The sequence below is a fragment of the Capra hircus genome, unplaced genomic scaffold (genome assembly GCF_001704415.2).
Source record: "Capra hircus breed San Clemente unplaced genomic scaffold, ASM170441v1, whole genome shotgun sequence".
NCBI classification, from domain to species: Eukaryota; Metazoa; Chordata; class Mammalia; order Artiodactyla; family Bovidae; genus Capra; species Capra hircus.
The window spans coordinates 19,915-42,526 of NW_017189642.1; the positions used below are offsets into that span (position 1 = coordinate 19,915).

General features: G+C 53.1%; 1 protein-coding gene and 1 long non-coding RNA gene across 3 annotated transcripts; one reads left to right on the forward strand and one right to left on the reverse strand.

Moving 5' to 3' along the window:
* The first annotated feature begins 43 nt into the window (after nt 1-43).
* Nucleotides 44-3,964, forward strand: LOC106503928. Its single transcript, XR_001297595.2, has 2 exons — nt 44-1,208; nt 1,428-3,964. It is a non-coding gene; the product is annotated as an uncharacterized LOC106503928 (long non-coding RNA).
* On the reverse strand, nt 1,487-22,050 carry MECP2 (methyl-CpG binding protein 2). 2 transcript variants are annotated; one of them, XM_018044608.1, is made up of 3 exons: nt 22,032-22,050; nt 12,249-12,599; nt 1,487-11,152 (listed from the first exon to the last, which is right to left on the reverse strand). In XM_018044608.1, exons 2-3 carry the CDS (start codon nt 12,344-12,346, stop codon nt 10,069-10,071), a joined length of 1,182 nt encoding a protein of 393 aa, XP_017900097.1. In that variant the 5' UTR covers nt 12,347-12,599; nt 22,032-22,050; the 3' UTR covers nt 1,487-10,068. The 2 variants fall into 2 exon arrangements, with proteins under 2 accessions (XP_017900097.1, XP_017900096.1); XM_018044607.1 differs by lacking the exon at nt 22,032-22,050 and adding an exon at nt 17,622-17,641.
* Between the last annotated feature and the right edge of the window lie 562 nt (nt 22,051-22,612).

Genomic DNA, 22,612 nt, shown 5'->3' on the forward strand with positions numbered 1-22,612 from the left:
GCAGTAGTAGCAGTAGCAGCCACAGTAGCAGCCACCAGGAAACTGTTACCTCTCTGAACTTCTCTGGAGTTCCTCTCTTCCCCACGGGGCTCTGACCTAGATGAACCTAAACGAACATGCTTCCCTGCCTCCTCTCGGCTCAGGGGTCTTCCTTAGACACAAAGCACTCCACACCTATTTTTCTGCTTAAGACCTTTCCGGGGTTCCTGAAGCCCTCTGAGGGATTGCAGCTTTTCAGCATGGCTTCTGACGTTGTCACCGTGTGGCCCTTTCCTGCCCACCTGTCTCGCTCTTGGCACTTGGCAGCAGCCTTAACCCAGCCACAACTCCTTGGGGTTCCGAGAACGTGCCAGGGCTCCCACCCCCATGGGTTTGCACTTGTAGCTCCATCCAGCAGATACTCAGGTAGCTGGAAGCTGGCCTGGAGTCCCCTGGCACGTCCTTCAGCCTCAGCACTCATCTGCTTCCCCGACACCCCTCCCCACCTCCCGCCAAGCAGCCAGGGCGCCTTCCTCTTCTGTTTTTTCCAGCTGGACGCCAGCTTGAAAGGCAGGTCTTTGCTAGCCACCCCCTTGTCCACTTGATCCTGACCCCTGAGGGCTGCCACCCTCCCCGCCCGCAGGCTGTCCATCCAGAGACTTCAAGAGTGGTTTGCAGAAACCAGGTCAGCCTGAGACGCACCTCCGTGGCAGCCTCTTCCCAGAAGCTGCAGCCATTCTGCAAGAGGAGGCCAGCCATGCCCTGAGCCCCAGTGGCTTCCCATAGGGACAGCTCTTACCGAGACTCCCAAGCTGTGGAGGGAACTAGTGGGCACACACACACTAAGTGAACTGGGACTTGGTCCCACTTCCAATTCTGCTGGACTGCAGCTCCCGGGACAGCCCTGGCACCTCAGAGATGCTCAGGATACACACACGCCATGAATGTTAACCCTCTGTTTTACCATTTAAGGCCAGGACGCTCGAGTGCACCTCCAAGCAGCTGTGTTCACATACATGTACCTGTGGTGCTGAACTCTAAGCAGTTCTTTTCATCTCCAAGCCATCGGCAGCCTGATAAAGGACAGCTGTAGGGAAACCACGAGCTCCTGAGAGCAATCCACCTCATCAGAAGCCGGTGGGGGGAGGCAGCGCGTCCTCCGAGCCAGGAGCAGGTCAGCAGAGACCTTGGAATGCTCTCAGGCAGGAGGCACCAGAGGAGGGTCTCAGGTAGGAGGCACCAGAGGAGTCAGAGCTGGGAGGTTTCCAAAAGCCCCGCAGCCCATTGGGGACAGCCAGGATGCTGCCCTGCAGAAGGCCCTTCCCACCTGCCGGCTCAGAGCTCCCCTCTGGGCAGGCAGACCCTGAGGCAGGCCAGTGCGGGGTGCCGGCCAGTGCCCTGTCCTCCCCAGGGCGCCCAGAAAGCAGCTGGCTTCTGTGTGTTCCCAGGAAGTGCCCCACCTTGCTGTCCTGGGAGCTGTCTTGATAATGAAAGCCCAGACCTGGAGTCACTTTCACAGAGAGATTTATCGAGAATGCTAACAGCACAGGATACAGTACTTCCCAACAAAAGGTGCGAACGCGTCACTTAGAAAGGCATGCTGAGTATTCTTGGCTTTCACACGTATTAAAAAACTTACAAAAATAAAATAAAACTGCGTGCTGCCCATCTTTTCAAATAGTAAAAGAACCTTATGAAAAAATCACTTGGTTTTACAACAAAAGACACAAACGGACATTTTTATGTAAATTTATAAGGCAAACTCTTTATATAATAAATAGGTTACAGGGATTCAGTGGGGGGTGTTTTGAAACGTATACAGGTACATTCAGACAGGTTTACTGAAATGGTACAAATTTCCTTAATAAATTGCCTTTTGTTTTTAAATATATCAGTGCTTTCAGTCATTTGGCTATACACAAAGAACCTTTTTTTGAACACTACAAAAAAGCAATCAATATTTTTTTTTGTTTTTAAAACGATCTACTTAAGTTTTCTAAAGTAATTGTCCCAAAACACAAAAACTGAAGGTGAATGCGATAGAGGGCTTTTGGAGATCATCTCCAGCCAAGTCTGTCCTGGATGACTCCCCTCACCCCATACACACTTTTCCAGCCCTTTTCCTCCTGGGCTGGAGCCTGCTCCCTCTGCACAGGGTGACCAGGGTCCCTGCGACTCAGGAGGGGGCGGTGATCCTGCTTGGTTCTTCTCATTCCTAAGCCCCATGCCCGAATGGTCAGCACTGTCCTCGAAGAGGGGGGGACCCCGGGCACTAAGGGAGCACGTGGCCACCCTGTTTCGTCAGTCCTCAATAGTGTCTGGGAGGTAACGGCTACTCAAGAGGATCGGGTTTTGCCATGAAACGAGAAGGGGGGTTTCTCATATCCAAATTTTGCTGGGGATCAGATGACAGCCAAGGGTGTGCACCCCCCCACCCCATCATCATCTCCTTGTCCAGGAAAGTGGGGAATCCAGAGGTTACGTTAGTGTCCTGCACTGTGGGGCGGGGTGGATTTGATGATGGTACCCCGAACAGTAATGTCCCCCCCGAATCATAATGCCGTGTCCACACACGCCTGACCTGTGGCCACAGTGGAGGTCTCCTGGGAGACGCCCACCCTCAGGCCGAGCCTTGCCCCGCAGGCCCACCCTGACCTTCTCCCACCGAGGTGTGGTTGGTTCCGCTCACACCCCTCCTGGCTCCCCTTGCAGGAACGTCAACATTGTCTGTCCTTAAAAAGATAATCCTGATGCTATTAATCTGGGAGTGGACCAAAACCTGGTTTTGCTCTGACTTCACAAATGGCAGCACGTCAGCTATTCACTTTGTCAGCTCTAGGTGTCACTTCTTTGGGTGGCTTCTGGCTGATCTGGGCAGGGGGTCCTGTTTTTGGCTCTCCCCCTCCTGGGGCAAGAGGACAGCCCCTCTCCTTCTGGTTACCATCCCCTCCCTCTGAATTCTTTTGTTGGTAAAGAAAAGGTGTCTAGAAGCATTTGTCTCTGGAACAATTACTTTAAACATGGTTACAATACAGACTTCAGTTCAAACACAGAAGAGATTTACTTTGCAAAATTCCCTTCACCCACCGAAAATTACACAAATAGAAGCCTCAACACCACAGTTAAGAGGACCAGTAGAGAGAAGCTCATGTTTGGAACACAAAAGGAGAACTCAAAACCAAACCAAACCCAAACAGAAACAACCCCAGAGAGACGAGGGGAGGGCGGAGGAGGGGAGGAGCGCAAACACAGCACACGGTACAGTGTCCGGGTACAGGAGCCCTGCACGAGGAGAGGGCTCGGCACACCGAGTAACAGTCCTGGTGATATTTGGTCATATATTCATCAACTACTGACTCTGGAGCGGCTGTTATTGATTGAAGCAGTGACAACTCAAAGGGAAAAGGAGGGCTTGGGAGCAAGGGAAGGAGCAGGTTTTGAGTTCTGCAAGCCTTTGCCATGCTACCGTCCGGCAACCCAGGAACAGTACACTGGGTGGGCCCTGCTGCCTGGGGCAGGCCAGGTGAGAGGTCACCGGCGGAGGCTAACTCGGTGCTGTCTTCAGATCTCGGGCAGAACTGGACACACGCCAACACCCATCTGCAAGAAGCTGGACAGCAGTGGTCGCAGCAGCTTCCTCTGCCCCCCTGGCCCAGGCTGGGTAGGAGAAGAGGCAGGGACCCACCACTAATACTGAACTGAAGGCGGGGCCCAGCCCCCAGGCCCAGGTCCTCCCAGAGGCCTGAGGGGTGCCTGGCCACCTGAAGGGCCTCTAAGGGTTTCTTTTGGATGTAGGCCTCAGAAGTAATGATGCGGGGAGGGAAGCTTTTGGCCCTGGTGATTATAATGCTCTCTGCTTTGGAAGAACAAGTTTCTGGATATTATTCTTATTTTTTTTGGTGTTTTTACTTACTTAAAAAATGATCAAAAAGAACTTACGGCTAAACTCTAGCAGATATTGCTCGGTAAGAATTACAAAAGCAAATGCAATTACTCATAGGATGGTGGGGGGGCGGGGAGGAAGGAACGTTTCTGGAGTCTTCGCTACCTCCTGGAGGGGGCCCGCTGGACCACATGTGTGGTTCTGGGGTCCCTGATGTTCTACCTGGTACAGCTCATACTTTCTGAACTGAGACACAGCCTTCTGTCTCCCATGCAGCCCCCGGACTTGGCAGAGACAAGCCCTACCAGTAGAGAGGCTTGCTGCCTGTCTGCACACCATCACTCTGACTGGGTCACTGGAGGGTGTCGGCGGGAGGCAGGTCACCCCCATGAACGCCAGCTGCCCCACCCAGAGATCAAAGGGGACCAGGCAGTGCCAACTACATTCTAGGCTTCGCCAGAGCCAGGGAACACGCTTGCATCCACCCACTGAAACGAACTGTCCTGCCTACACCAGTGCCCTGGGGCCCCACTCACAAGCTTGGGAAAAACAGTGCGAAATCCAGGAGCTGCCTCCTTCGCTCGGCACTGGGAAGCCCTTGAAAGAAGCGAGGAAAGACCACGGCTCTGCTGGGACACGAGTGACCAGCAGACGGATTTTTCGTTTTTGTTGTTGTTGTTGTTTGTTTTCTCCGTTTGTTTTTTTTTTCTTTTTTTTTTTTTGGTTTTTAAAAATTTTCCCTTGTCCTATGCTATGGTTATCAGAAATATTGTAATTAAGCAACAGGTATAATTTTAACAGGTCTTTGTGTGTGTGTGTGTAGCCACAAGCAAAATGAGTTTATAACTGTGCAATATACAGAGATATATATATATAAAAATTCAACTGCTTTGTGTGTCTAGTCAGCGTATTTAAATAAAAGGGACAGGAGAGGGAAAAGCAAAACTAAAGAGCAAAACAAAAGCCCAGGAGAGAAAAGACCAAGCAGGTCTATTCGTATAGTCTAGAAGATACCGGATATAATCAGGGTCACCAGGAAGAATAGCTTTGTCACTTGACACAGAGACACTGTGGGGAGAGGGACTACCAGTGGGCAGGAGCCAAACCTCGTGGCCTTTTCCTCTCACCGCTGAGCAGGACTTGAGGAGACAGGTGACCGAGGGGGCGGCCGGCAGAGCCAAGGCAAGTTTCCCCAATGTTTGGAAACCTCCAGCTGAAGCCCCTTCCATGAGGGTCCTCTCCCCTGCCCTCCCTCAGCCCCAGGCCTCAAGGAGCGCAGAGCCAGGGACTGTCCTCGGGGGCAGGCCACACCACAGGCAGATGCTGTGGAGGAGACATCACCTTCTCCTGCTTAGTGGCCTGGGCCCTAATTCGAACTAATTCTTCCTGACACCTCGGCAACTGGGGCAGGCTCACTGGAGATGACAGAGGAGAAGGAACAGGTGAAATCAGGTAGCGAGGAGGTTGCGTGCCTTTACAATTTCCTGCTGAGCGCCCACCTTTCCCACCCGGAGCTGGGCTCCTATAGCTTCGCAACAGGCAGGTCTCCCTGCAGGGACCGCTACCCGAGAGACAGAGGAAGAGACAGAGAGACAGACTCTCCAGTGACCCAAGGGCCCCAAGGCGCAGACCCAGCAGTTTCAGGCTGGACTCCCCTTCACCTGCAACGCTGGCCACACAGCAGGCCAGGTTGCAAGTCCTCTTAGATCAGCCTTTTTTTGGCAAAAGCTTGCTCTTATTCACCCAGAAACATCAGGATATAGTTTCTTGCTCAAAGTTTCCTAGGTCTTTCTTCTGCAATGTTGACAAGGGGCTTCAGTGTTCCCTTTTTTTCCCCTTGAACATGGAACTTTAGACCCTGGGTGAGGCAGTATCCTAGTGAGCTCTAACAATTCAGCTATGTTTTCTAAAGATTGATACAGTTTCAAAAGGAGAAAGAAGCAAAAACAGACTCAACAAACCCCTCCAGTAGAGCAGAGCGCTGAGATGGGGCCCTTGCAGAGAGCAACTGAGAGCTGGAACACAACATGGGGGGGCTGTCGGCTCGAGATTGGGGAATCCACTACGAGCCTGGCAACACACCTGTGCCCCTAGCCCTCCCCAGGCACTGGCCAGTACTCAGGGGGTCAGTAGGCTGATGCCCACAGGGCTCTAGAGAGAACTCACTTCCCCAAGGTCTGGATGGTCTGGGCCACCCATGCGGGCAACTCACATCAGAAAAACAATTTGGGGCCATGACCCTGCTAGAAATGGCTGTGCTGAGCTAGGGCTGATGCCTGTGACCTCCCCTGGCCTTGTCAGGCCTGGTAGGAACACTCTGGAGAGGGGGCACAGAGCTCAACTGCCAGGCTCCACGAGATCCAGGCTACCATACCTGGTGGCTTCCCTTTACACCCTCTGTCCCCTCCTGGGCTCACGCTGCTTGTTAGAAGTTACTTCAAATCCAGAGGTCCTGTCAGTTAAGGAAACTGCTCTCCCACCAAAGATGGCAGCGTGCTTGTGGCTATTTAAGTATCCTCCTTCATGATGGCTGTCACGGCAATGACAAGCAGGGAGGCAGGTGACAACCTGGTGCTGTTCCATGTCCCACTGCCACTGCTCATGGCCTCTAGGCTGGCATGCCACCACTGAGCAGACTGCTGCTAGCACCGGCATGGGGGCTCAGGAGAGGTCAGGTGCTGACTGACCAGCATGCCCAGGCCACTGCTGTGGCTTCCACCGTCCAGGGAGCTGAGGGGAGTGGGGGGGAGCAGCGCATTTCTGGGGGTCTCCTGTGCCTTTTGATAAGGACTACGGTGCAAAAGGGACGTGTACTGGACCTTGCTGTGGCCCAGGGGCCCCGCCTCACTGTGGTGCCAACGCCAGCAACGACACAGGTTAGGACAGCCAAGTGACAGGCACGGGGCGGGGAGACCCAATGTGACGGACCTAGCCCCTCGGGTATCTGGAAGCTGTCTTATCAATTCCTGTCTTCCGGACACAGTCCCAAAGGGATGCCCCCTGAATCTTCGCAATGTTTAAGTACACACAGAATCAACATCACACTCCCCAACTGGGCCGGACACAGCTGGTGAGAATTCCAAGGCTAGGCCTGCCCTCCAACCTTCTGTCCACCTGTCTCCAGGACAGAAGTGGTACAGGACCTTCAGCACCCCTGCCCAAAGGTGACTTGCTCCTAATGCCTGTATCTGGGGGAGAGGGGATGTGGATGAAAGGGGGAGAAAACCCTAAGGTGCCACCTGCAGCCTTGAAACTCTAGGGGCAGGAGCTGGGGAGCAAGGGGCCTGCAGGTTAGGCTGGGCAGAAAGGAAACGCCACTTGAGATACAGTGTTCTCGACCACCACCATCGGTCAGCTCCAAAATCAACTGTTACAGGTCAGAGGTGAGCATGGCAGGCCCAGCTCTCCTTGGCCCAGGACCAGATGGTGCCAAGCTGCTGGGGAGGTCAGCTTTGGAGACCGGTCCCAGGAGCCACATTTTATGGATTTGGTGAAATTAATGCCTCAAAACCTGACCCAGCAAACCAGATGGCACCTCCCTGACAAATGGGCTGGAGAGCAGGCTCATGTGGACAGGGGTCCTCTGAGAGTACCAGGAGCCTTTTGTCCTTGGAGGAAGAGGGACCCCAATGAACACGCCCCCTCTTCCAACTCCCATCCCTTCCTGGGGGAGGACTCAGAAGTGAAGCCCAGCAGGTGGACAGCAGAGTGGGTTTGGTTGGGGGACTTGCTTTTGCAGCATCAAGAAATGGATACAAAAATGCTAGAAAGGGCAGCTACAACTCCACAAACAGAGAACAGGGCAAATTCCCTTGCTTCTAACCATTCTGGGAGAGAGAGACACGGTTTCGTTTTTTTTCTGAAGCTACTGATTGGAACTGTCAACTAGGGGTCCTGATCACTAAAGGACTGGCAAGGAAGTGCTAGATGGTTTCTAAGATGTTTCACTCCTTCATGGTTACACTGCAGTGAGGAAAGCTGGGGGATAGTAACTGAAATACACGAGACAACACGCACTTGACAGTTCATGGCAGCAGCTCACGTGGGACGTGCTTGTGGGTGTTTCTGGAAGCATAAGACTGCTGTCTCGTTTGCTACTTTGATAAGGTACTTCTCAGTTGGACAGATTTAGATATAAGAGACATCTCTGTAAACACAGAAAAGGATATACCAATATGATGAAGATATGCAGCTAGATAAGGACTTCCTGAACAGAGGGTAAGAGCACGGGGTCTCAAATTGAAACTGACAAATGAACACCCCGCAACAAGCCCAAGCCTCGACGCCCCAACACCACAGCCCTGGTGCTGATGGGGAAAAGCCTGAAGTACCAGCCACCCTTACCAGCCTCCAGCAAGCAAAGGCCGCACGGGGCCCAGCAGAGAAGAACTCCTGCTCAGAGGAGTGGCAGGGGGTATCTGCATTCATTTTGCCTGCTGCCCGGCCCGACTACCCCACCCTAGCTGGGTCCTGCACAGGCCAAGGTCAGGGCTTGGCCACTCCGTGATGCTGGCAGGCCACAGTGGGTCTCTGTGCTGCCCTTGGCTCTGCAATCCCAATCTGGGTCCACTTCTCCTACCCACTGCCGTTGAGTGGGAAGGCTGAGGAGACCTGGGATCCAGGGTCTGACTAAGGAGGGGACTCCTGGGAGAGCAAGATCCTGCCTCTCCCATGCCCCTCAGAGAGGCTGGGGTACTAGGGCTGGGTGGATTCAGCGGAGTCTGGGGCTTCCTCAGGGCTCAGAAATGGGTGGCAGGGGAGGCTGGGGTGGACGGCAGGAAGGCCAAGGGTGGGGGTAGTTCTGGGGGCCTGAGCTGACCAGCGTCGGCTCAAACTACGGTTGGGCACTGAGGCTGCCTGGAACAGAAGGGAGCAGTGAGGACGAGGGAGGAAGGGGAGAAATAAAAAGGCTGAAATGAAAGGAGACAGAAACCAAAGGAGAGGAGAGAAACCAATCAGGAAGTCCTTATAAATTGCAGCAAACACTTAGAGTTTCGGAGCTTCGTGGGAACCCTATGTGCTGAGCCCACTTGAAAACAAGCGCAGGTATATACAGATCCAGGTAGTTGTCAACACTGTCACGTCTAGTGGCCTGAGGGACAAAGGGTCGCCAAGTCAAGCCCGCTAGCTTGCTCGCAAAGCAGGTTTGTTTTGAAGTGGGAACATGAAGACTCAATAGTGCAAATAGTTCTAAGCTGTCCCTAAAGGAGTTGAGAATTGGAAAAGTTTTGGAAGAACATTTCCCCTGCCTTCCCCCTGGCCCCTGGCCCTGTCTACTAAGGCTCGAACTAGCGGCCACAACTGCTCTGAGCAGCTAGGGATGCCTTCTACCTGGCCTGTGGCACTCCGCCAGCTGTAGCCTGGGCCAGCCTGCTGGGGCCTCGGCACGTGGCCTTGGTGGCCTCTGTCTAGTGCTACTCGCTGGAGGCCAGCCCTGGGCCAATGTCGCCTCTGGTGCAGGCCAGTCGACACCCAGGGGGGCTCAAAGGATGCCTCCCTCCTAGCTGGGCCAGAACCGGGGCCGACAGGTGCTACGTCCCCATCCTGTGAAATGTCCTGGTCGATTTGGGATTGGGGCTGGTGGGGAGCCGTCTGTGTACCCCCATGGGTGGGATCACACGGGCTGGAGCCACTGGCCGTCTCCACCGTCTTGAAAGGATCCAACTGTCTCTTTTGCCCCGGACCTCCTGGTCCCGACGTGGGTGGGCATAAGGGGGGCTGGAGGGTGGGGTGGTGGAGCTCGAGGCTGGGCAGGGTGTGGGGGGAGAGGAGAGCTGAGACTGGGGTAGCGATGGCCCCCAAACCAGGAGTGTCTTCTCAAGTGCTCTCTGTCCCTAGTGACCACGTAGGGGGACTGGGTGGGAGGGAGGTGCAGGCACACCCTAAGAAGCCTGGGCAACAGCTTGTCTGGTCAGTAGTATCTGCAGCAAGCCTTGTTGAAGGAGCCTAGTTTAGAAAAGTGCAAAGCTACTTCTGGCCCTGGTTAGGTCTTCAACCTGACTGTGCTTGTCGATAAGAAAAAAACATCCCCAATGCTCCAACTACTCCCACCCTGAAGCCACGAAACTCTAAGTTTACTGAAAGAAAAAAAAATATTTTTTATTTCAGTTAATCGGGAAGCTTTGTCAGAGCCCTACCCATAAGGAGAAGAGACAACAGCTGCCTTTATTCTTGTTGGTTTGCTTTGCAATCCGCTCTGCGTAAAGTCAGCTAACTCTCTCGGTCACGGGCGTCCGGCTGTCCACAGGCTCCTCTCTGTTTGGCCTTGGCATGGAGGATGAGACAATGTCTTTGCGCTCTCCCTCCCCTCGGTGTTTGTACTTTTCTGTGGCCGGGGCCGCGGCGGCGAGCGCGGGCTGAGTCTTAGCAGGCTCCTTGGGGCAGCCATCGCTCTCCAGCGAGCCTGCTCTCGGCATCTTCTCCTCTTTGCAGACGCTGCTGCTCAAGTCCTGGGGCTCAGGGGGGCTGGCAGGGTCCTCGGAGCTCTGGGGCTCGGGTGGGGGTGGGGGCGGGGGCAGGAGCAGAGGCGCGGGGGCCTTTGGGGGCTCCACGTGATGGTGGTGGTGGTGGTGCTCCTTTTTGGGTGGCGAGGAGGCGCTGCCGCTGCGCCCCTTGGGGCTGCTCTCCTTGCTTTTCCGCCCTGGGCTCTTGCAGGTCTTCAGTCCCTTCCCGCTCTTCTCACCAAGTGTGGACACCAGCAGGGGCTTCACCACCTCCTTCACCTCAATGCTCACCGTCTCCCGGGTCTTGCGCTTCTTGATGGGGAGCACGGTCTCCTGCACGGACCGGATAGACGACTCCTTCACGGCTTTCTTTTTGGCCTCGGCGGCAGCTGCAGCAACCACACTGCCTGGCTTTCGGCCTCGTTTCTTGGGAATGGCCTGGGGGTCGGCCTCCGCTTTTCGCTTCCGGCCGGGGCGCTTGATGACCATAACCTGGGCCGAGGTGGTGGCCCCACCCCCTTCTGCCTTGCTGCCCGGCGCAGCTTGGAAAGGCATCTTGACGAGCAGCTTTCCAGGACTTTTCTCCAGAACCCTTTTCACCTGCACACCCTCTGACGCGGCTGCCTTGGGTCTCGTGGTGCCACTCCCTTTAGGGCGTCCCCGACCTCTGCCAGTTCCTGGAGCTTTGGGAGATTTGGGCTTCTTAGGTGGTTTCTGTTCTCGCCGGGAGGGGCTCCCTCTCCCGGTTACCGTGAAGTCAAAATCATTAGGGTCCAGGGAGGTGTCGCCTACCTTTTCGAAGTACGCAATCAACTCCACTTTAGAGCGAAAGGCTTTTCCCTGGGGACTGTGGGAACAAGCGGAGACACACAAAGAAAGGTTAGAAGCTTCCAGAGCAATGCTGGAGGTGGGGCACAGGAGAAGGTGGATGGTGAGCCCTCTGACAGGAGATGTTCTGCAACTGACATGCCCGATGATACAGCTCACCAAGAGAGACATTTAAGAGAAGCTGAGATGAGCTAAAACTAGGGAGCTATGGTCCCATTTATACAGGAAGCAATCGGGTCGCCTGATGGCCATAGGTGCCCACGTGGCCTGCTGCTACGTGGATGCCCCCGGGAGTTGCACTCCTCAGCCCCCCAAAGGGGTCTGGCCCGGGGACCCTGTCTACCTGCCAGACTGAACTCTCCAGGAATCAGTTTCCTCATTCGCCAGTAGGATGATGCTTTATCTGAGTTACTGGAATTAAATGAGACTGTACGAGTGAATTCCAAAATGGCTAACCTGTCTGGAGTCATTTAAGGGGGACAAGTGAAATGAACGTAGTCACACTCGTCCTCTAAATATCTGGCTAGGAAGTGACTCTGTTTCAACAGATAACACCCAACCACCAGCCCACAGCTGGACAAAGGCCAGAGGGACAGTGGGAAAGGCACTCCGAGCCCATCTGGGGCTCTCTCTAGGCTGTATCAGACAGCCCCCCTTTCCCAGCACGCCTCACGCAACAGACTGAACCCTATAAATTTGTATTTCTCAGGGCTCATGAAGTATTGGCACAGAAGGACTCTCCCACAAAGAAGAGGTTCCCAGGTTCTGAGGACAGCCCCTCTGCTGGGAAATCATCAGCAGAGTATGCATGGCAGAACTCTGTGTCCCCAGTGCTATTCTTCCTCCAGACAAGGCCCTGATGGACATCTCCCTCAGGGCAGTGACCTCCCCAGGTGGTCATTCCAAGCATACCTGATTGGACCCACCAGCAGTGGTCACTACTGAAGACCCGACCGGAAGTGGGTTACGCACACATACTTTCTTGATCCATGAGCCGCAAGGAGCTAACACTCCAAGGGGTCCCCAAAAGTTTCTTAGTGGTGGTCCCTGACTCTCCCCCAACCACCACCACTAGCCTTCCCTGCTCTGGAGAGACAGGAATCACCCTCACTTACTTGATCAAGTACACATCATACTTCCCAGCGGAGCGGCCAGATTTCCTTTGCTTAAGCTTTCGGGTCCAACCTTCGGGCAGAGTGGGGTCATCGTACATGGGGCCCCGATCACGAATGATGGAGCGCCGCTGCTTGGGGGACGCAGAAGCTTCTGGCACGGCTGGGGCCGAGCCTGACCCTTCTGAGGTCTCTGCTTTGCCGGCCTCTGCTGGCTCGGCAGAGTGGTGGGCTGCTGGCTGCAGGGGCTCATGCTTGCCCTCTTTGTCTTCTTTCTTATCCTTCTTCACCTTTTTGAACTTCAAAGGTTTGTCCTTCAGGCCCTGGAGATCCTGCTCTTCGGACTTTTCTTCCCTGAGTGTTAAACAAGGATGTCAGTATCACAGGGAACAAACTGGTGTGCAGAAAAAAGTGGGCGCCAGCAGGTCTGGGGTGCCCTGACATGGGCAGGGCCCCAGGAGAGGGGCTGTCCTACTAGCGTCCCCCAGATTGAAATGCCCTTCCCCTTCACAGATGACTTGAGAGCCTGGGGCTGCTGACAGTGATGGCCCACAGCACCCTACCGACACTGTGGTCACCCTGAGGCCCATCTCTAGCAGGCTTGCCAAGATGGCTTCTCAGTGTTACGAGCTAGGGCCTCTGGGTTGGACGGATGACGAGAGGCTCTCTCACCCGCTGGAGAGGGACCTACTCACCAAAATTGAGGGGGCTCCTCTTCCCCAGGGAGTGTTACTTTAAGTTTTTGTGTTTTTAAGCATAAGTGTTACTTTAAGCTTTTGTGTTTGGGGTTTTCTCAAATGGGTGTTCAATGAAAACCGCACAATACACCTTGGTGATGGGAAGAGCCCAACACTGCCCCTGGGGAGGTGGTGCCGAGTGCAGTGCTGAGGAAAAACCTGTAGATTTGGAGTAAGCCACACCGAGCCCAAATCATGATTTTTTTTTTTTTTTTTGCCATTTCCAAACATGGATCTGCACAAGTAACTTCAACATCCTGCGCCTCAGTCTCCTCCTATCTTGACAATGGGTACCAACACCCTAGACAGAGAAGAGTCACAAAGGCATTGTCTAAACAGTGGGATGGGGCAACCAGACACTACTGCCCAGGGTTCTCACGTGAGAAGAGGAGCAATTCCCTGCTGGGGGAGTCTTTCTCACCAGACTCTCCTGACCACGTGGGGCTTTGGCACTGGGACGTGCCTGATTCCAGGGCGGGCGCCTCCCCATTCCTCCATGCTGACAGACCAGTTCCTCCCGTATGCATGGGTCCCACCCGGTAGGACCCCCTCCTATCTCCTTGGACAATGGTTACTGTGAGGCTCCAGACTCTGGGATTAGAGTCTGGCCATGCTGCTCTCGTGGCTGGGCCAACAGGGTGAGAGCATCACCTGGGCCAGGGAGGCCTGGAAACCAGAACTGTGGGCTCAGAGCCAGTCACCTGCAAAGCCCTCTCTTAGAAACTCACCCTGGAAAAGAGCCAGACTCATCTGTGTTCCAGATCTCAGCCCCAGAGCCTCCTGGGGCCCGTGAGGCTCACAACAACCCACCCCAAGTGACTTCCCTTGCTGGCCACGCCCTGGAGACCACCACCAAGGCACCAAGGCCTGCCTTGGCCACAAGACTCGAATGACATGGCTCAGTCCCCAAAAGTGAGTTTGCACCAGGAACTCACAGGTCGGGCCCAGGGAGACGGGGCATGGAAAGGGCACACCTCGCCTTCCTACCTATCCTGGCTGTCTCCGGCAGAGCTCGAGGGTAAGCCCAGGCTTAGCTCTGTGTCGGGAACCCAGACAGTCCCAGGCCACAGGAAAACGGGGCCCTGATGGCCAAGTCTGGCTTCTTCAGAGCCCTCATGTGCATCTGTGGATACTCTAACTACGGTGAGCTTCGGCATGAAGCATGTGCCCCAGGAATGCCCCTTAGGTACCAACAAGGGTGTCAATGCCGTCTAGGGCCAGCCCTTCTAGAAATCTACCAAGAACACATACCCACAGAAACACAAAACAACATTCTGCATTTGAGCACAATGCTATTGGTGATAGCATTCTTTTTACTGGCCCAAGACTGCAGCCAAGCCAGACAGCCACCGCCCGAGACCTATTGGGCCAACACTGACATGTGCGCACCATGGAGAGCCAGGTAGCCTGAACCCCAGGGAGGGAACCTCAGGGTGGGACCCCCAGGAAGGGGTCCACGGTAGGCCATTCTTCAGGGGAGAAACAGAGACTTTAGGAAGCAGAGGGCAGAAATGCACAGAACTAGTCCAACATGGGGTAGGCGGAACTGAGGTGAGGAATGGCACAGGGCCAGAACTCGCCAGGTGTGTGGACCAGAATTTCATTTTCTGAATCATGTAAAAGTTGACATAACCAAAAAGAAAGTCAAAACAGAAGGGAAGAGACTAGAACATGCCTAGCATCCATGGAGGGGAAACAGGCTGGCTCAGGTCCTAGGGCAGCCTGTGCTGGGGAAAGTGAAGGTCCAAAAGCATGAACTGTTTAGATTTCAGAGAAGAAAAGAACCCGCTTGGCGATGGTGGGGGGAAAAGGAGGGAAAGACAGAAAGTGAGGGAGGGTCTCAAGGGTCTTATGGGGAAGAAGGTTTTGGGCAGCAGGGAGGCCTCAAGGAGGGGTCATGGAGCTGTGTTGGGTTTGATTCTGGGTGTGATGGGATTCCTTCAGCTGCTGTGTGGAGAGTGGCCTGCAGGAGACCCCAGAGGGCAGCAGGTGGCCTGGGGGACTCTGAGGCCTGCTGGACTCCATGCCACAGCAGCCCTGCAGCAGTATCACCTTGATGATCTGGGGCAGGGGATGGCAATTCCTCATGGGGCGATGCCCAGGGCAGGGCAGACTGCTCCAGGGGCTCTTGAGGCACAGTCCCAGGTGTAGGTAGTGGGGACTCGGGACGTGACCAGGAGGTGAAGCAACACAGCTGGCCAGTGTGGGGAAAAGTGCCACCAACTGAGGATAGGGAAACCTGGGCCAGCAGCAGGGTGGAGTGACAGCCAGCCCTGCGAGGAGGCACTGCAGGAGCAGCTAACACCGCATTATAAGCAGTCTCCACCTCAACACAAAGGAACAACTAAAAAGAAGCTCAAGGAGGGGAGGAGAGAATTCTTTGGCTACCAAGTGGGGAGACCCCTGTGCCCAGACTGCAACTTGGCCTAAATGAATTGCGTGGGCTTTGAGAGATTTTTATTACAATCACATAGACATAACATAAAACCTGCCCTTTCACCGAAATGATCGATAAATGAGTTTTTAATAGCACCAATGATGGGAATAAGACAGCCTTTAACTATCTATGACGTCCTGGCTCTTTCAAATTGAAATTACTTGAAGCCGCTATGAAAATATGGTGATTTTCAATTCTGTGGACTGACGGGCACAGAGGTGGTTTGGTACTTTGATTTTCTGACTGCTACTGAAAACAAATAAAAGCCCACAAAGAAGCTTGGAAGCCATTCTGCTGAGTGTGAAGTGGAGGCAAAAAGGGTGCCAAACAGGTAATCCAAGTGAGTTACCCCTGGCTCAGTTGCCTGCTCGGTGGCAGGGTAACCTGAAGGAGGGAGGCCAGGCAAATACTCGAGGCCCCCCAGCAGAAGGATTACGGGGTTTGTTAAAACACAGTTTCAAAGAAACCAAACAGCCCTCTCTTCATCCCCCCTTTCATCAGACTGTATCTCTGTGTGCATGCGTGTGCACACACACTGCCCCAGAGAGGACCCTGAGAACCGAGTACCTAGTTCTTAAGTTCATCCATTTGAGACTTGTGGGTATCCACCTGATCAACTCTTCAATGTTACAGGTCAAAAGAAGAGCAGAGATAAGCAGACAAGGTCACCTGTCTGAGGTCATATCTGAGATGACATGTGCTCGTCGACGGCCCTTGCCCGAAGCCAGCCTCAGTTCTGGATGGGGACACCAGGGTAGAACCAGACTCACTCTCTAGGCTTCAAGTGCTCCCCATTTGGGGGAGCGGATGAGGGGAGGCAGCCAAGGGTGACCCTGTCCTCTGTCCCAGGCACAGAGGAAGGCCAGACACAGCGGGTCTTCAGGGCTGATGATGAGTGCTCTGGGCAGGGCAGACCAGGTGGGCCTGGGTGACCCCAGCAACAGCTCTATCCTGCCACCACTGGGAAGCCCCTCCCTGGAGGAATCAATGAGTCAGGGTAAGCCCCGTGTGTCACCCTGGCTCTCGACTTCTGAGAGGCCTTTCCTGCTCCCACAGTGCCCCAGAGAGCACACACGTCCTCTTTCCTGTCGCCCCCTCGCTCAGGAACCGTGTGCCAAGGGAAGATGGCACCCTCTGCCCATCAGCTTCAAGGAGGCAGCCAGGACATGCCGACTATGGGTGCCTGGACCTTGGGGTTGGCAGGAGAGGGTGCCGGAGTGGCCACTGAGGGCCCAGGAAAGCCGAGAGTGACGCCTACAGCGACAGAGAGTGTGTGGCCACAGAGGACGGTCATGCTGGGGGTGCAGGTCCACGGATCGGCTCCCCGCAGTGAGGCAGAGAGACCTGCAGAGACTCCTCTGGCTGAAACTACCAAAATTGCCGGACTGAACGACTTCCAGAAGATGCTACAGAAGACAGTGCTTACAAAGGTTGACCAATACTCACAAACTGGCCAGAGACTAAGGAACACGCAAGCTAAAGAGGCCAGGAAGGGAGGGAGGGAGTCCTGTTTGGTGAGGACTCCAGCAGGCGCTCCACGGCCGACCAGTAGAAGAGCCAGGGACAGGGAAAAGCGGGGACAGGGATAAGCGGTGATAGCAGCACCTCCTGAGGCCATGAGGAAAGGCCTGGAAATAGAGGGGCATCCCACGTAGTGGCAGGCATGGACTCTTCAGAATGGGTTGCAGCTTGCGCAGAAAAAGGGCTGGTGACTGAAGACATGGGCCACTGGACTGGCTCACTGAAGGCAGCCGGGGAGGTGATGCTGAAGTCCTTGAGGGCTCCAACTGCCCCAAATGGATGCTCGGAGCAGAGTCAGCCTTCAGGCCTCAGGAGGGTGATGGCGTGCCTGCTTGGGGCACAGGGGCAGCATGTCTGCAGAGGCAGAGGTGACAGCAACATGACTGGAAACTGTGCTGCCCGACACCAAGATTTCAAAGCTGTTTCACCCAAGCTGTCTCACAATTAAAGAGGATGCCTTCACTTCACGTGGATATATTAAGAGAAAAGGCTGGAAACCTTGCAGAAGTGCCTTCTTTTAGTGGCTCAAAGCACTGCAATGTTTTCAATAGCATTATGCTCTAGATAGTACAGCTATGAGTGTGAAAGAAAGTGTTGACATGTTTCCCTGTGTTTAAAAAAATCATTGCCAAAGGCAGCCTTGCCCAGGACCCAGCTTTTAATATCAACAGAAAAACTAACCTGTACAATGCAGGGAAGGAAGCACCAATCTGGGGTCATGGCAAAAACCAGTCAGCTGATATTGATGCCACTTGCAAATGCCAACAGAGCCTCCAGTGAGCCCTGGTGCTTCTTTAACCACAATGGTTACTGGTTTTGTGAGCTCTGATTACCAAATCACACACATTTCTCATGGTCTACTCTGATCCAGTTTTTCCCATAACAACTTCTGTTTTCCAATGTGTGATTAGCAAAACACACGATTTGGAGAGGAAATGACATATCACATTGAAGCAGAAGAGCTACACAAATCTTAAACATCTATAAAGACTGAGAGAAGGCTCTTGTGTAAATAAAATCATTTGCTAATTATGCTCGTGAAACAAAAAACATTACATCAAATCCTTGCTTTGACCTAGCAAAGGAAAAAGAGTTGCAGGAATCTTGACTTCAGTCCAAATCACTGTATCCCAAGGGGTCTGATGGCAAGAACTGACTGTATTTTCCTAATGAAAGGAACCTCCAGTAATCAAGCGGGAGGCAGCCTTGGTATGCTGTACCAGGCACTCTTTGGATCCAAGGCTCCTGTGAATTCCACGGGTGTGATTGCTGACATTTGGCACTTGCACTGATCAGACCATGGACACTCAGGTGGGATTACTCAACCCCCAAGGATTTCATATTAAAGACAGACAGACCACAAAACCAGGTGAAGGCTGTAGCTGAAAAGGTATTCTTCCCTTGAAGTGGAATCAGGCTCCCCCAGAGTGAGCTCTAGGACACTTCCAGAGCCCCAGCGATATCCTGACGTTTCCTAATTTCAGTCATGCTTGCATCAGGCCCATGTTGGGAGATGCGTGTGTCAGCTCCTTTCATTTCCACCTTTCAGCCACCTCGTGGAATCCGGTCAGGAGCCCAAGCATCACTACGAAGCCACGAACTGGAAGGATGAGGGGGTGGCTACTTCCCCACGTCAATAGTCTGGGACCCGAGGCGAGAACAGGCCTCCCGGCAGAGGCTGCTTCTGTCCTGAAGAGTCACTCGTTGGGGCTTCCAATTCTTTCTCCCTCCAGTACGAGCTACAGCATCTCAGAATCCAGGAGGTTTCTCTGCATGAATCATCAAGGCAGCAGCACTGTGAGTCTCCAGCTTTGGCCCCCTTTAAAGATCTGAGAGCAATCAAACTGGCACTGCAAGATGGTCTCAGAGGTCTCTGCAGAGGAAGAGGGACGGGGTTCTGCTTGAAGGCTTCACCAGTGGAACCTAAAGTTCAGTGGCCCTGTTCTGAACTCAGTGTATTCTTTAATAGCCCAGTTTTTAGAAGATGCAAGAAACTATGCTTTGAAAAGCTGTACAAAACACAGTTCATGCCGCCCAAACATAGAACCCTCCCCAAATGAAGGCAGTCAGTGCCATACGGTAAGTCTCCTCGTCACAGCATGAAACCACCACATGTGGGAAAGATAAGCAAGTTTGAAAACACACTGCCACTGTGGAGAATAGTCAGGCAGTTAGTTCCTCAAAAAGGTAAACGGAGAGTTCCCATGTGACCCAGAGATTCCCCTCCAAGGTATGGACCCTGGAGAGTTGAGAACAGAGACTCAAACAAGAGCCCATGGATGACGATGTTCCTAACAGCACACATCACAGCAGCCAGAAGGTCCCAAGAAGGACTTGGCGCTCTGACTGCCAAGAGCCAGAGTTCAATCCCTGGTCAGGAAACAAAGATTCCACAAGCCCCATGGTGGCCAAAAGGAAAAAAAAAAAAAGAAGGAAACTCTGACACCTGGTACAGCATGGATGGATCATGAACTGAAGATGTTAATGCTAAGTGAAGTAAGCCAGATACAAAAGGACAAATATTATGAGATTTCATGTATATGAAATATCCAGAAATAGGAAAATCCAGAGACTGCAAGGATATTCACTGCCAGGGGCCAGAGGTAGTAAGTAATAGAGAATGACTCCTAATGGACACAGGGATTTTTTTTTTGGGGGGGGGGTGATACAAATATTTTGGAACTAGATAGAAGCAATGGTTGTACATTTGTTACTGTTGTTCAGTCCCTAAGTCGTGCCTGACTCTTTGTGACCCCATGGACTACAGCACGCCAGGCTCCTCTGTCCTCCACTATCTCCTGGAGTTTGCTCAAACTCGTGTTCATTGAGTAGGTGATGCTGTCTAACCATCTCATCCTCTGCTACCCCCTTTTCCTTCTGCCTTCAATCTTTCCCATTAGAATGCACATTGCAAATGTACTAAATGCCACTGAACCCTTTAAATGGGTGAATGTCATGATATGTGAATTCGACCTTAAATTTTGTGAGAACCCACTAAAATGATAGCCAACTTCACCAATTACCCTAAATCATTACGGCAGGTTTTCCAACGCTCTGCCAAGTAGCTCTGCTGTCCCATTTAAGAGAAAGAGGTGAGCGTGGGGATCTATGGGGACACATGGTGGACTGGACCACGCTGACCCAAATGAAATCTCCGAAGCCCAGAACATGGTAACCATGACAGTCAGAAAGGAATTTAGTCCTAGAAGTTTAATGACTAGGCATGTAGCCAAGTTGAAGGTTGTTGGCTAAATATTCTGAGAGCGTTTGATCAATCTTTTTTTTAATTGTGGTAAAACCCATGATACAAAATTTACCATTAGCAGCACTTAGTACATTCACAATGTTGTGCAAGCATCACCACTATTTAGTTTCGGAACATTTTGTCACCCCCCCCAGAGGAAACCTCACAGCCACTAAGCAGGTACTTCCCCAGCGCCCCTTACTCCCAAGCCCCTGGCAAACACTAATCTCCTTTATGTCTCTACGGATCTGCTTGGACCTTTCATATAAATGGAATCATACAATATATGGCTTTCTGTGACAGGCTTCTTTCACCCAGCATGTGTTCAAGGTTCTTCCATGTTGTAGCATGTATTAGAACTTCTTCCTTTTTTATGCTGAATAACATTCCACTGTATAGACACACCACGCTGTGTTCATCTGTTGATAGGCATCTGGGTTGCTTCTACCTTTTAGCTGCTGTGGATATTTGTGTACAAGTTTTTACACAGGTGTATATTTTCGATTCTCTTGGGTCTATACCTAGAGTGGAATTTCTGGGTCACACGGGCATTCCACACGTAACCTTTTGAGGAAACGTCAGGCTGTCTTCCACATGGCTTCCTTTAGGGGTGATGAAAATGTTCTAGAACTCCATAGGAATAAAGCGAGGTGGCAGAAATGGCTTCTACTCTGGAATGCCCAGCAGGGAGGGGCAAACTTTGAACACTGTTGTCACAACCAAGACGCTGGGAGTGGGGAGAAGTGTTTCACGTCACCCCCTCATTCACTCCATAGTGGATGCTCTGGCAACAAGATATGCTTTCTATCTGCATCTGTTTCTTCTCTTTCTTCCAGTACAAACAATCTTATAAAGCAAAGAGTCAATAACGAAATCACAGCGCTTTTCATGAGTGTTGTCAGAGAGGAGATACCAGGAGCCAGGGGAGAGCTCTGGAAGGTGGTGTGACTTGCTTGGGGTGCGAAGGATTGGGTCCCATGTAGGTCACTGAAGGGGGGCTGGATAAATGTGCTAAGAATGAGAGGAAACCCAGAACTCAAGTCTTATGACTGACATTTTTGTCACTTCATCTCTTCCCAGCCTCCATATCTAGCTACTTCTCTCCCACCATGTTTCTGGGCCCCTGTGCACATCTGTGCTACAGACTACTCATGTCAAGCCCTCCCACAAACAGACGGATGCTCATCAGGGGAAAGCTGGCCCCTGGGGGCCCCTCGCCATATATCCAGCTTCAGGTCCCCACGGCCTGTGTGCAGACACTGGTTGCGCCTGCCTCTCTGGTTCCCAGCAATAGGCTCCCACAGCTCTTGCCTGCTGCAGTTTTTCTCTTAATACCGTTTGTTTTCCTCTCACTAGTGGAAGTCACCCCACAGCTGCAGGTCTGACAGCCTTGCTTCCTGATGACAACACAGGAGCCGCTGAAGAAAAGGAGCAACAAAAGACAAAAAGAAGGGGTGACATCCAAAGCTGAGGCACCATGAGTGACCCGCTAGAGGGGCAGTCTGGGACAGGACACCCCCACCCCCACTAGCAGAGCCCAAGGAAATCTTCAAGGTCACAACAGGGGGACCTGGAGCCAGGCTGGCTGAAAAGCACGGTCTGCCCGTGGCAGACAGAAGGGCCGAGAAGCCTGCAGGGCAAGGGCACCAGCAGGCTGCGGGGTTTCTGTAGGTCACTGGCAGGGACTGAATCTCGCTCCCTGAAACAACTCTGGGGACCGGAGAAAAAGTGAGAAGACACACATCAGTAAGTCAGCGGTGGCCCTGTGTACAAGCACTAATGGGGTAGAAAATACAATGGAAGACTGACTTCCAGCCCGCCAGTGGAAAGTCGCCTGGAATCCGCACCTGGGAAGAGCTGAAGACAACAGAGGGTGGCGGGGCTGGGGTGTGCTTCCGGGGACCCGCGTCAGCAGCCACACGACACGATCAAGTCACCGCAGATGAGAGCATCTGGTCCAAACGGCAGCTTCCAACCTCCCACGTACCTGCTCTCTCCCGATCCCAGAGAAGATGGGGAAACACACAGACAGCAAGGAGTGGGAAGGGCAGATTTCATTCTGCGAAGGCAAGGGATGTAACATTGCATGCAGCACATGCCACAACCTGGCAGCTGAGGAAAGGGCTCCAGAGAACAAAGCAGCCGCAGGGCTGCTCCACCCCTGGAAGCCATGTCAGGAAGCTCATGAGAGCCCCAAGACCTCTCCAATAGGCTGGAACAGAGGAACTGGGGAGGCATCTCTCACTCTTGAAAACTCCTTTTGAATTGGAATAGAATTGCTTTATAGGGGCATGCTGGTCTCTGCAGGGTGACAGTTTGAACCAGGCACAAGCACATGTATGTCCCAGGTCTAGAGGCCAGCACTGCAGGAGGTGCCTGTGCTTGGGGCCACCCAGCTCAGGGAACCAGCAGGAGCCTGGGGTGCCCC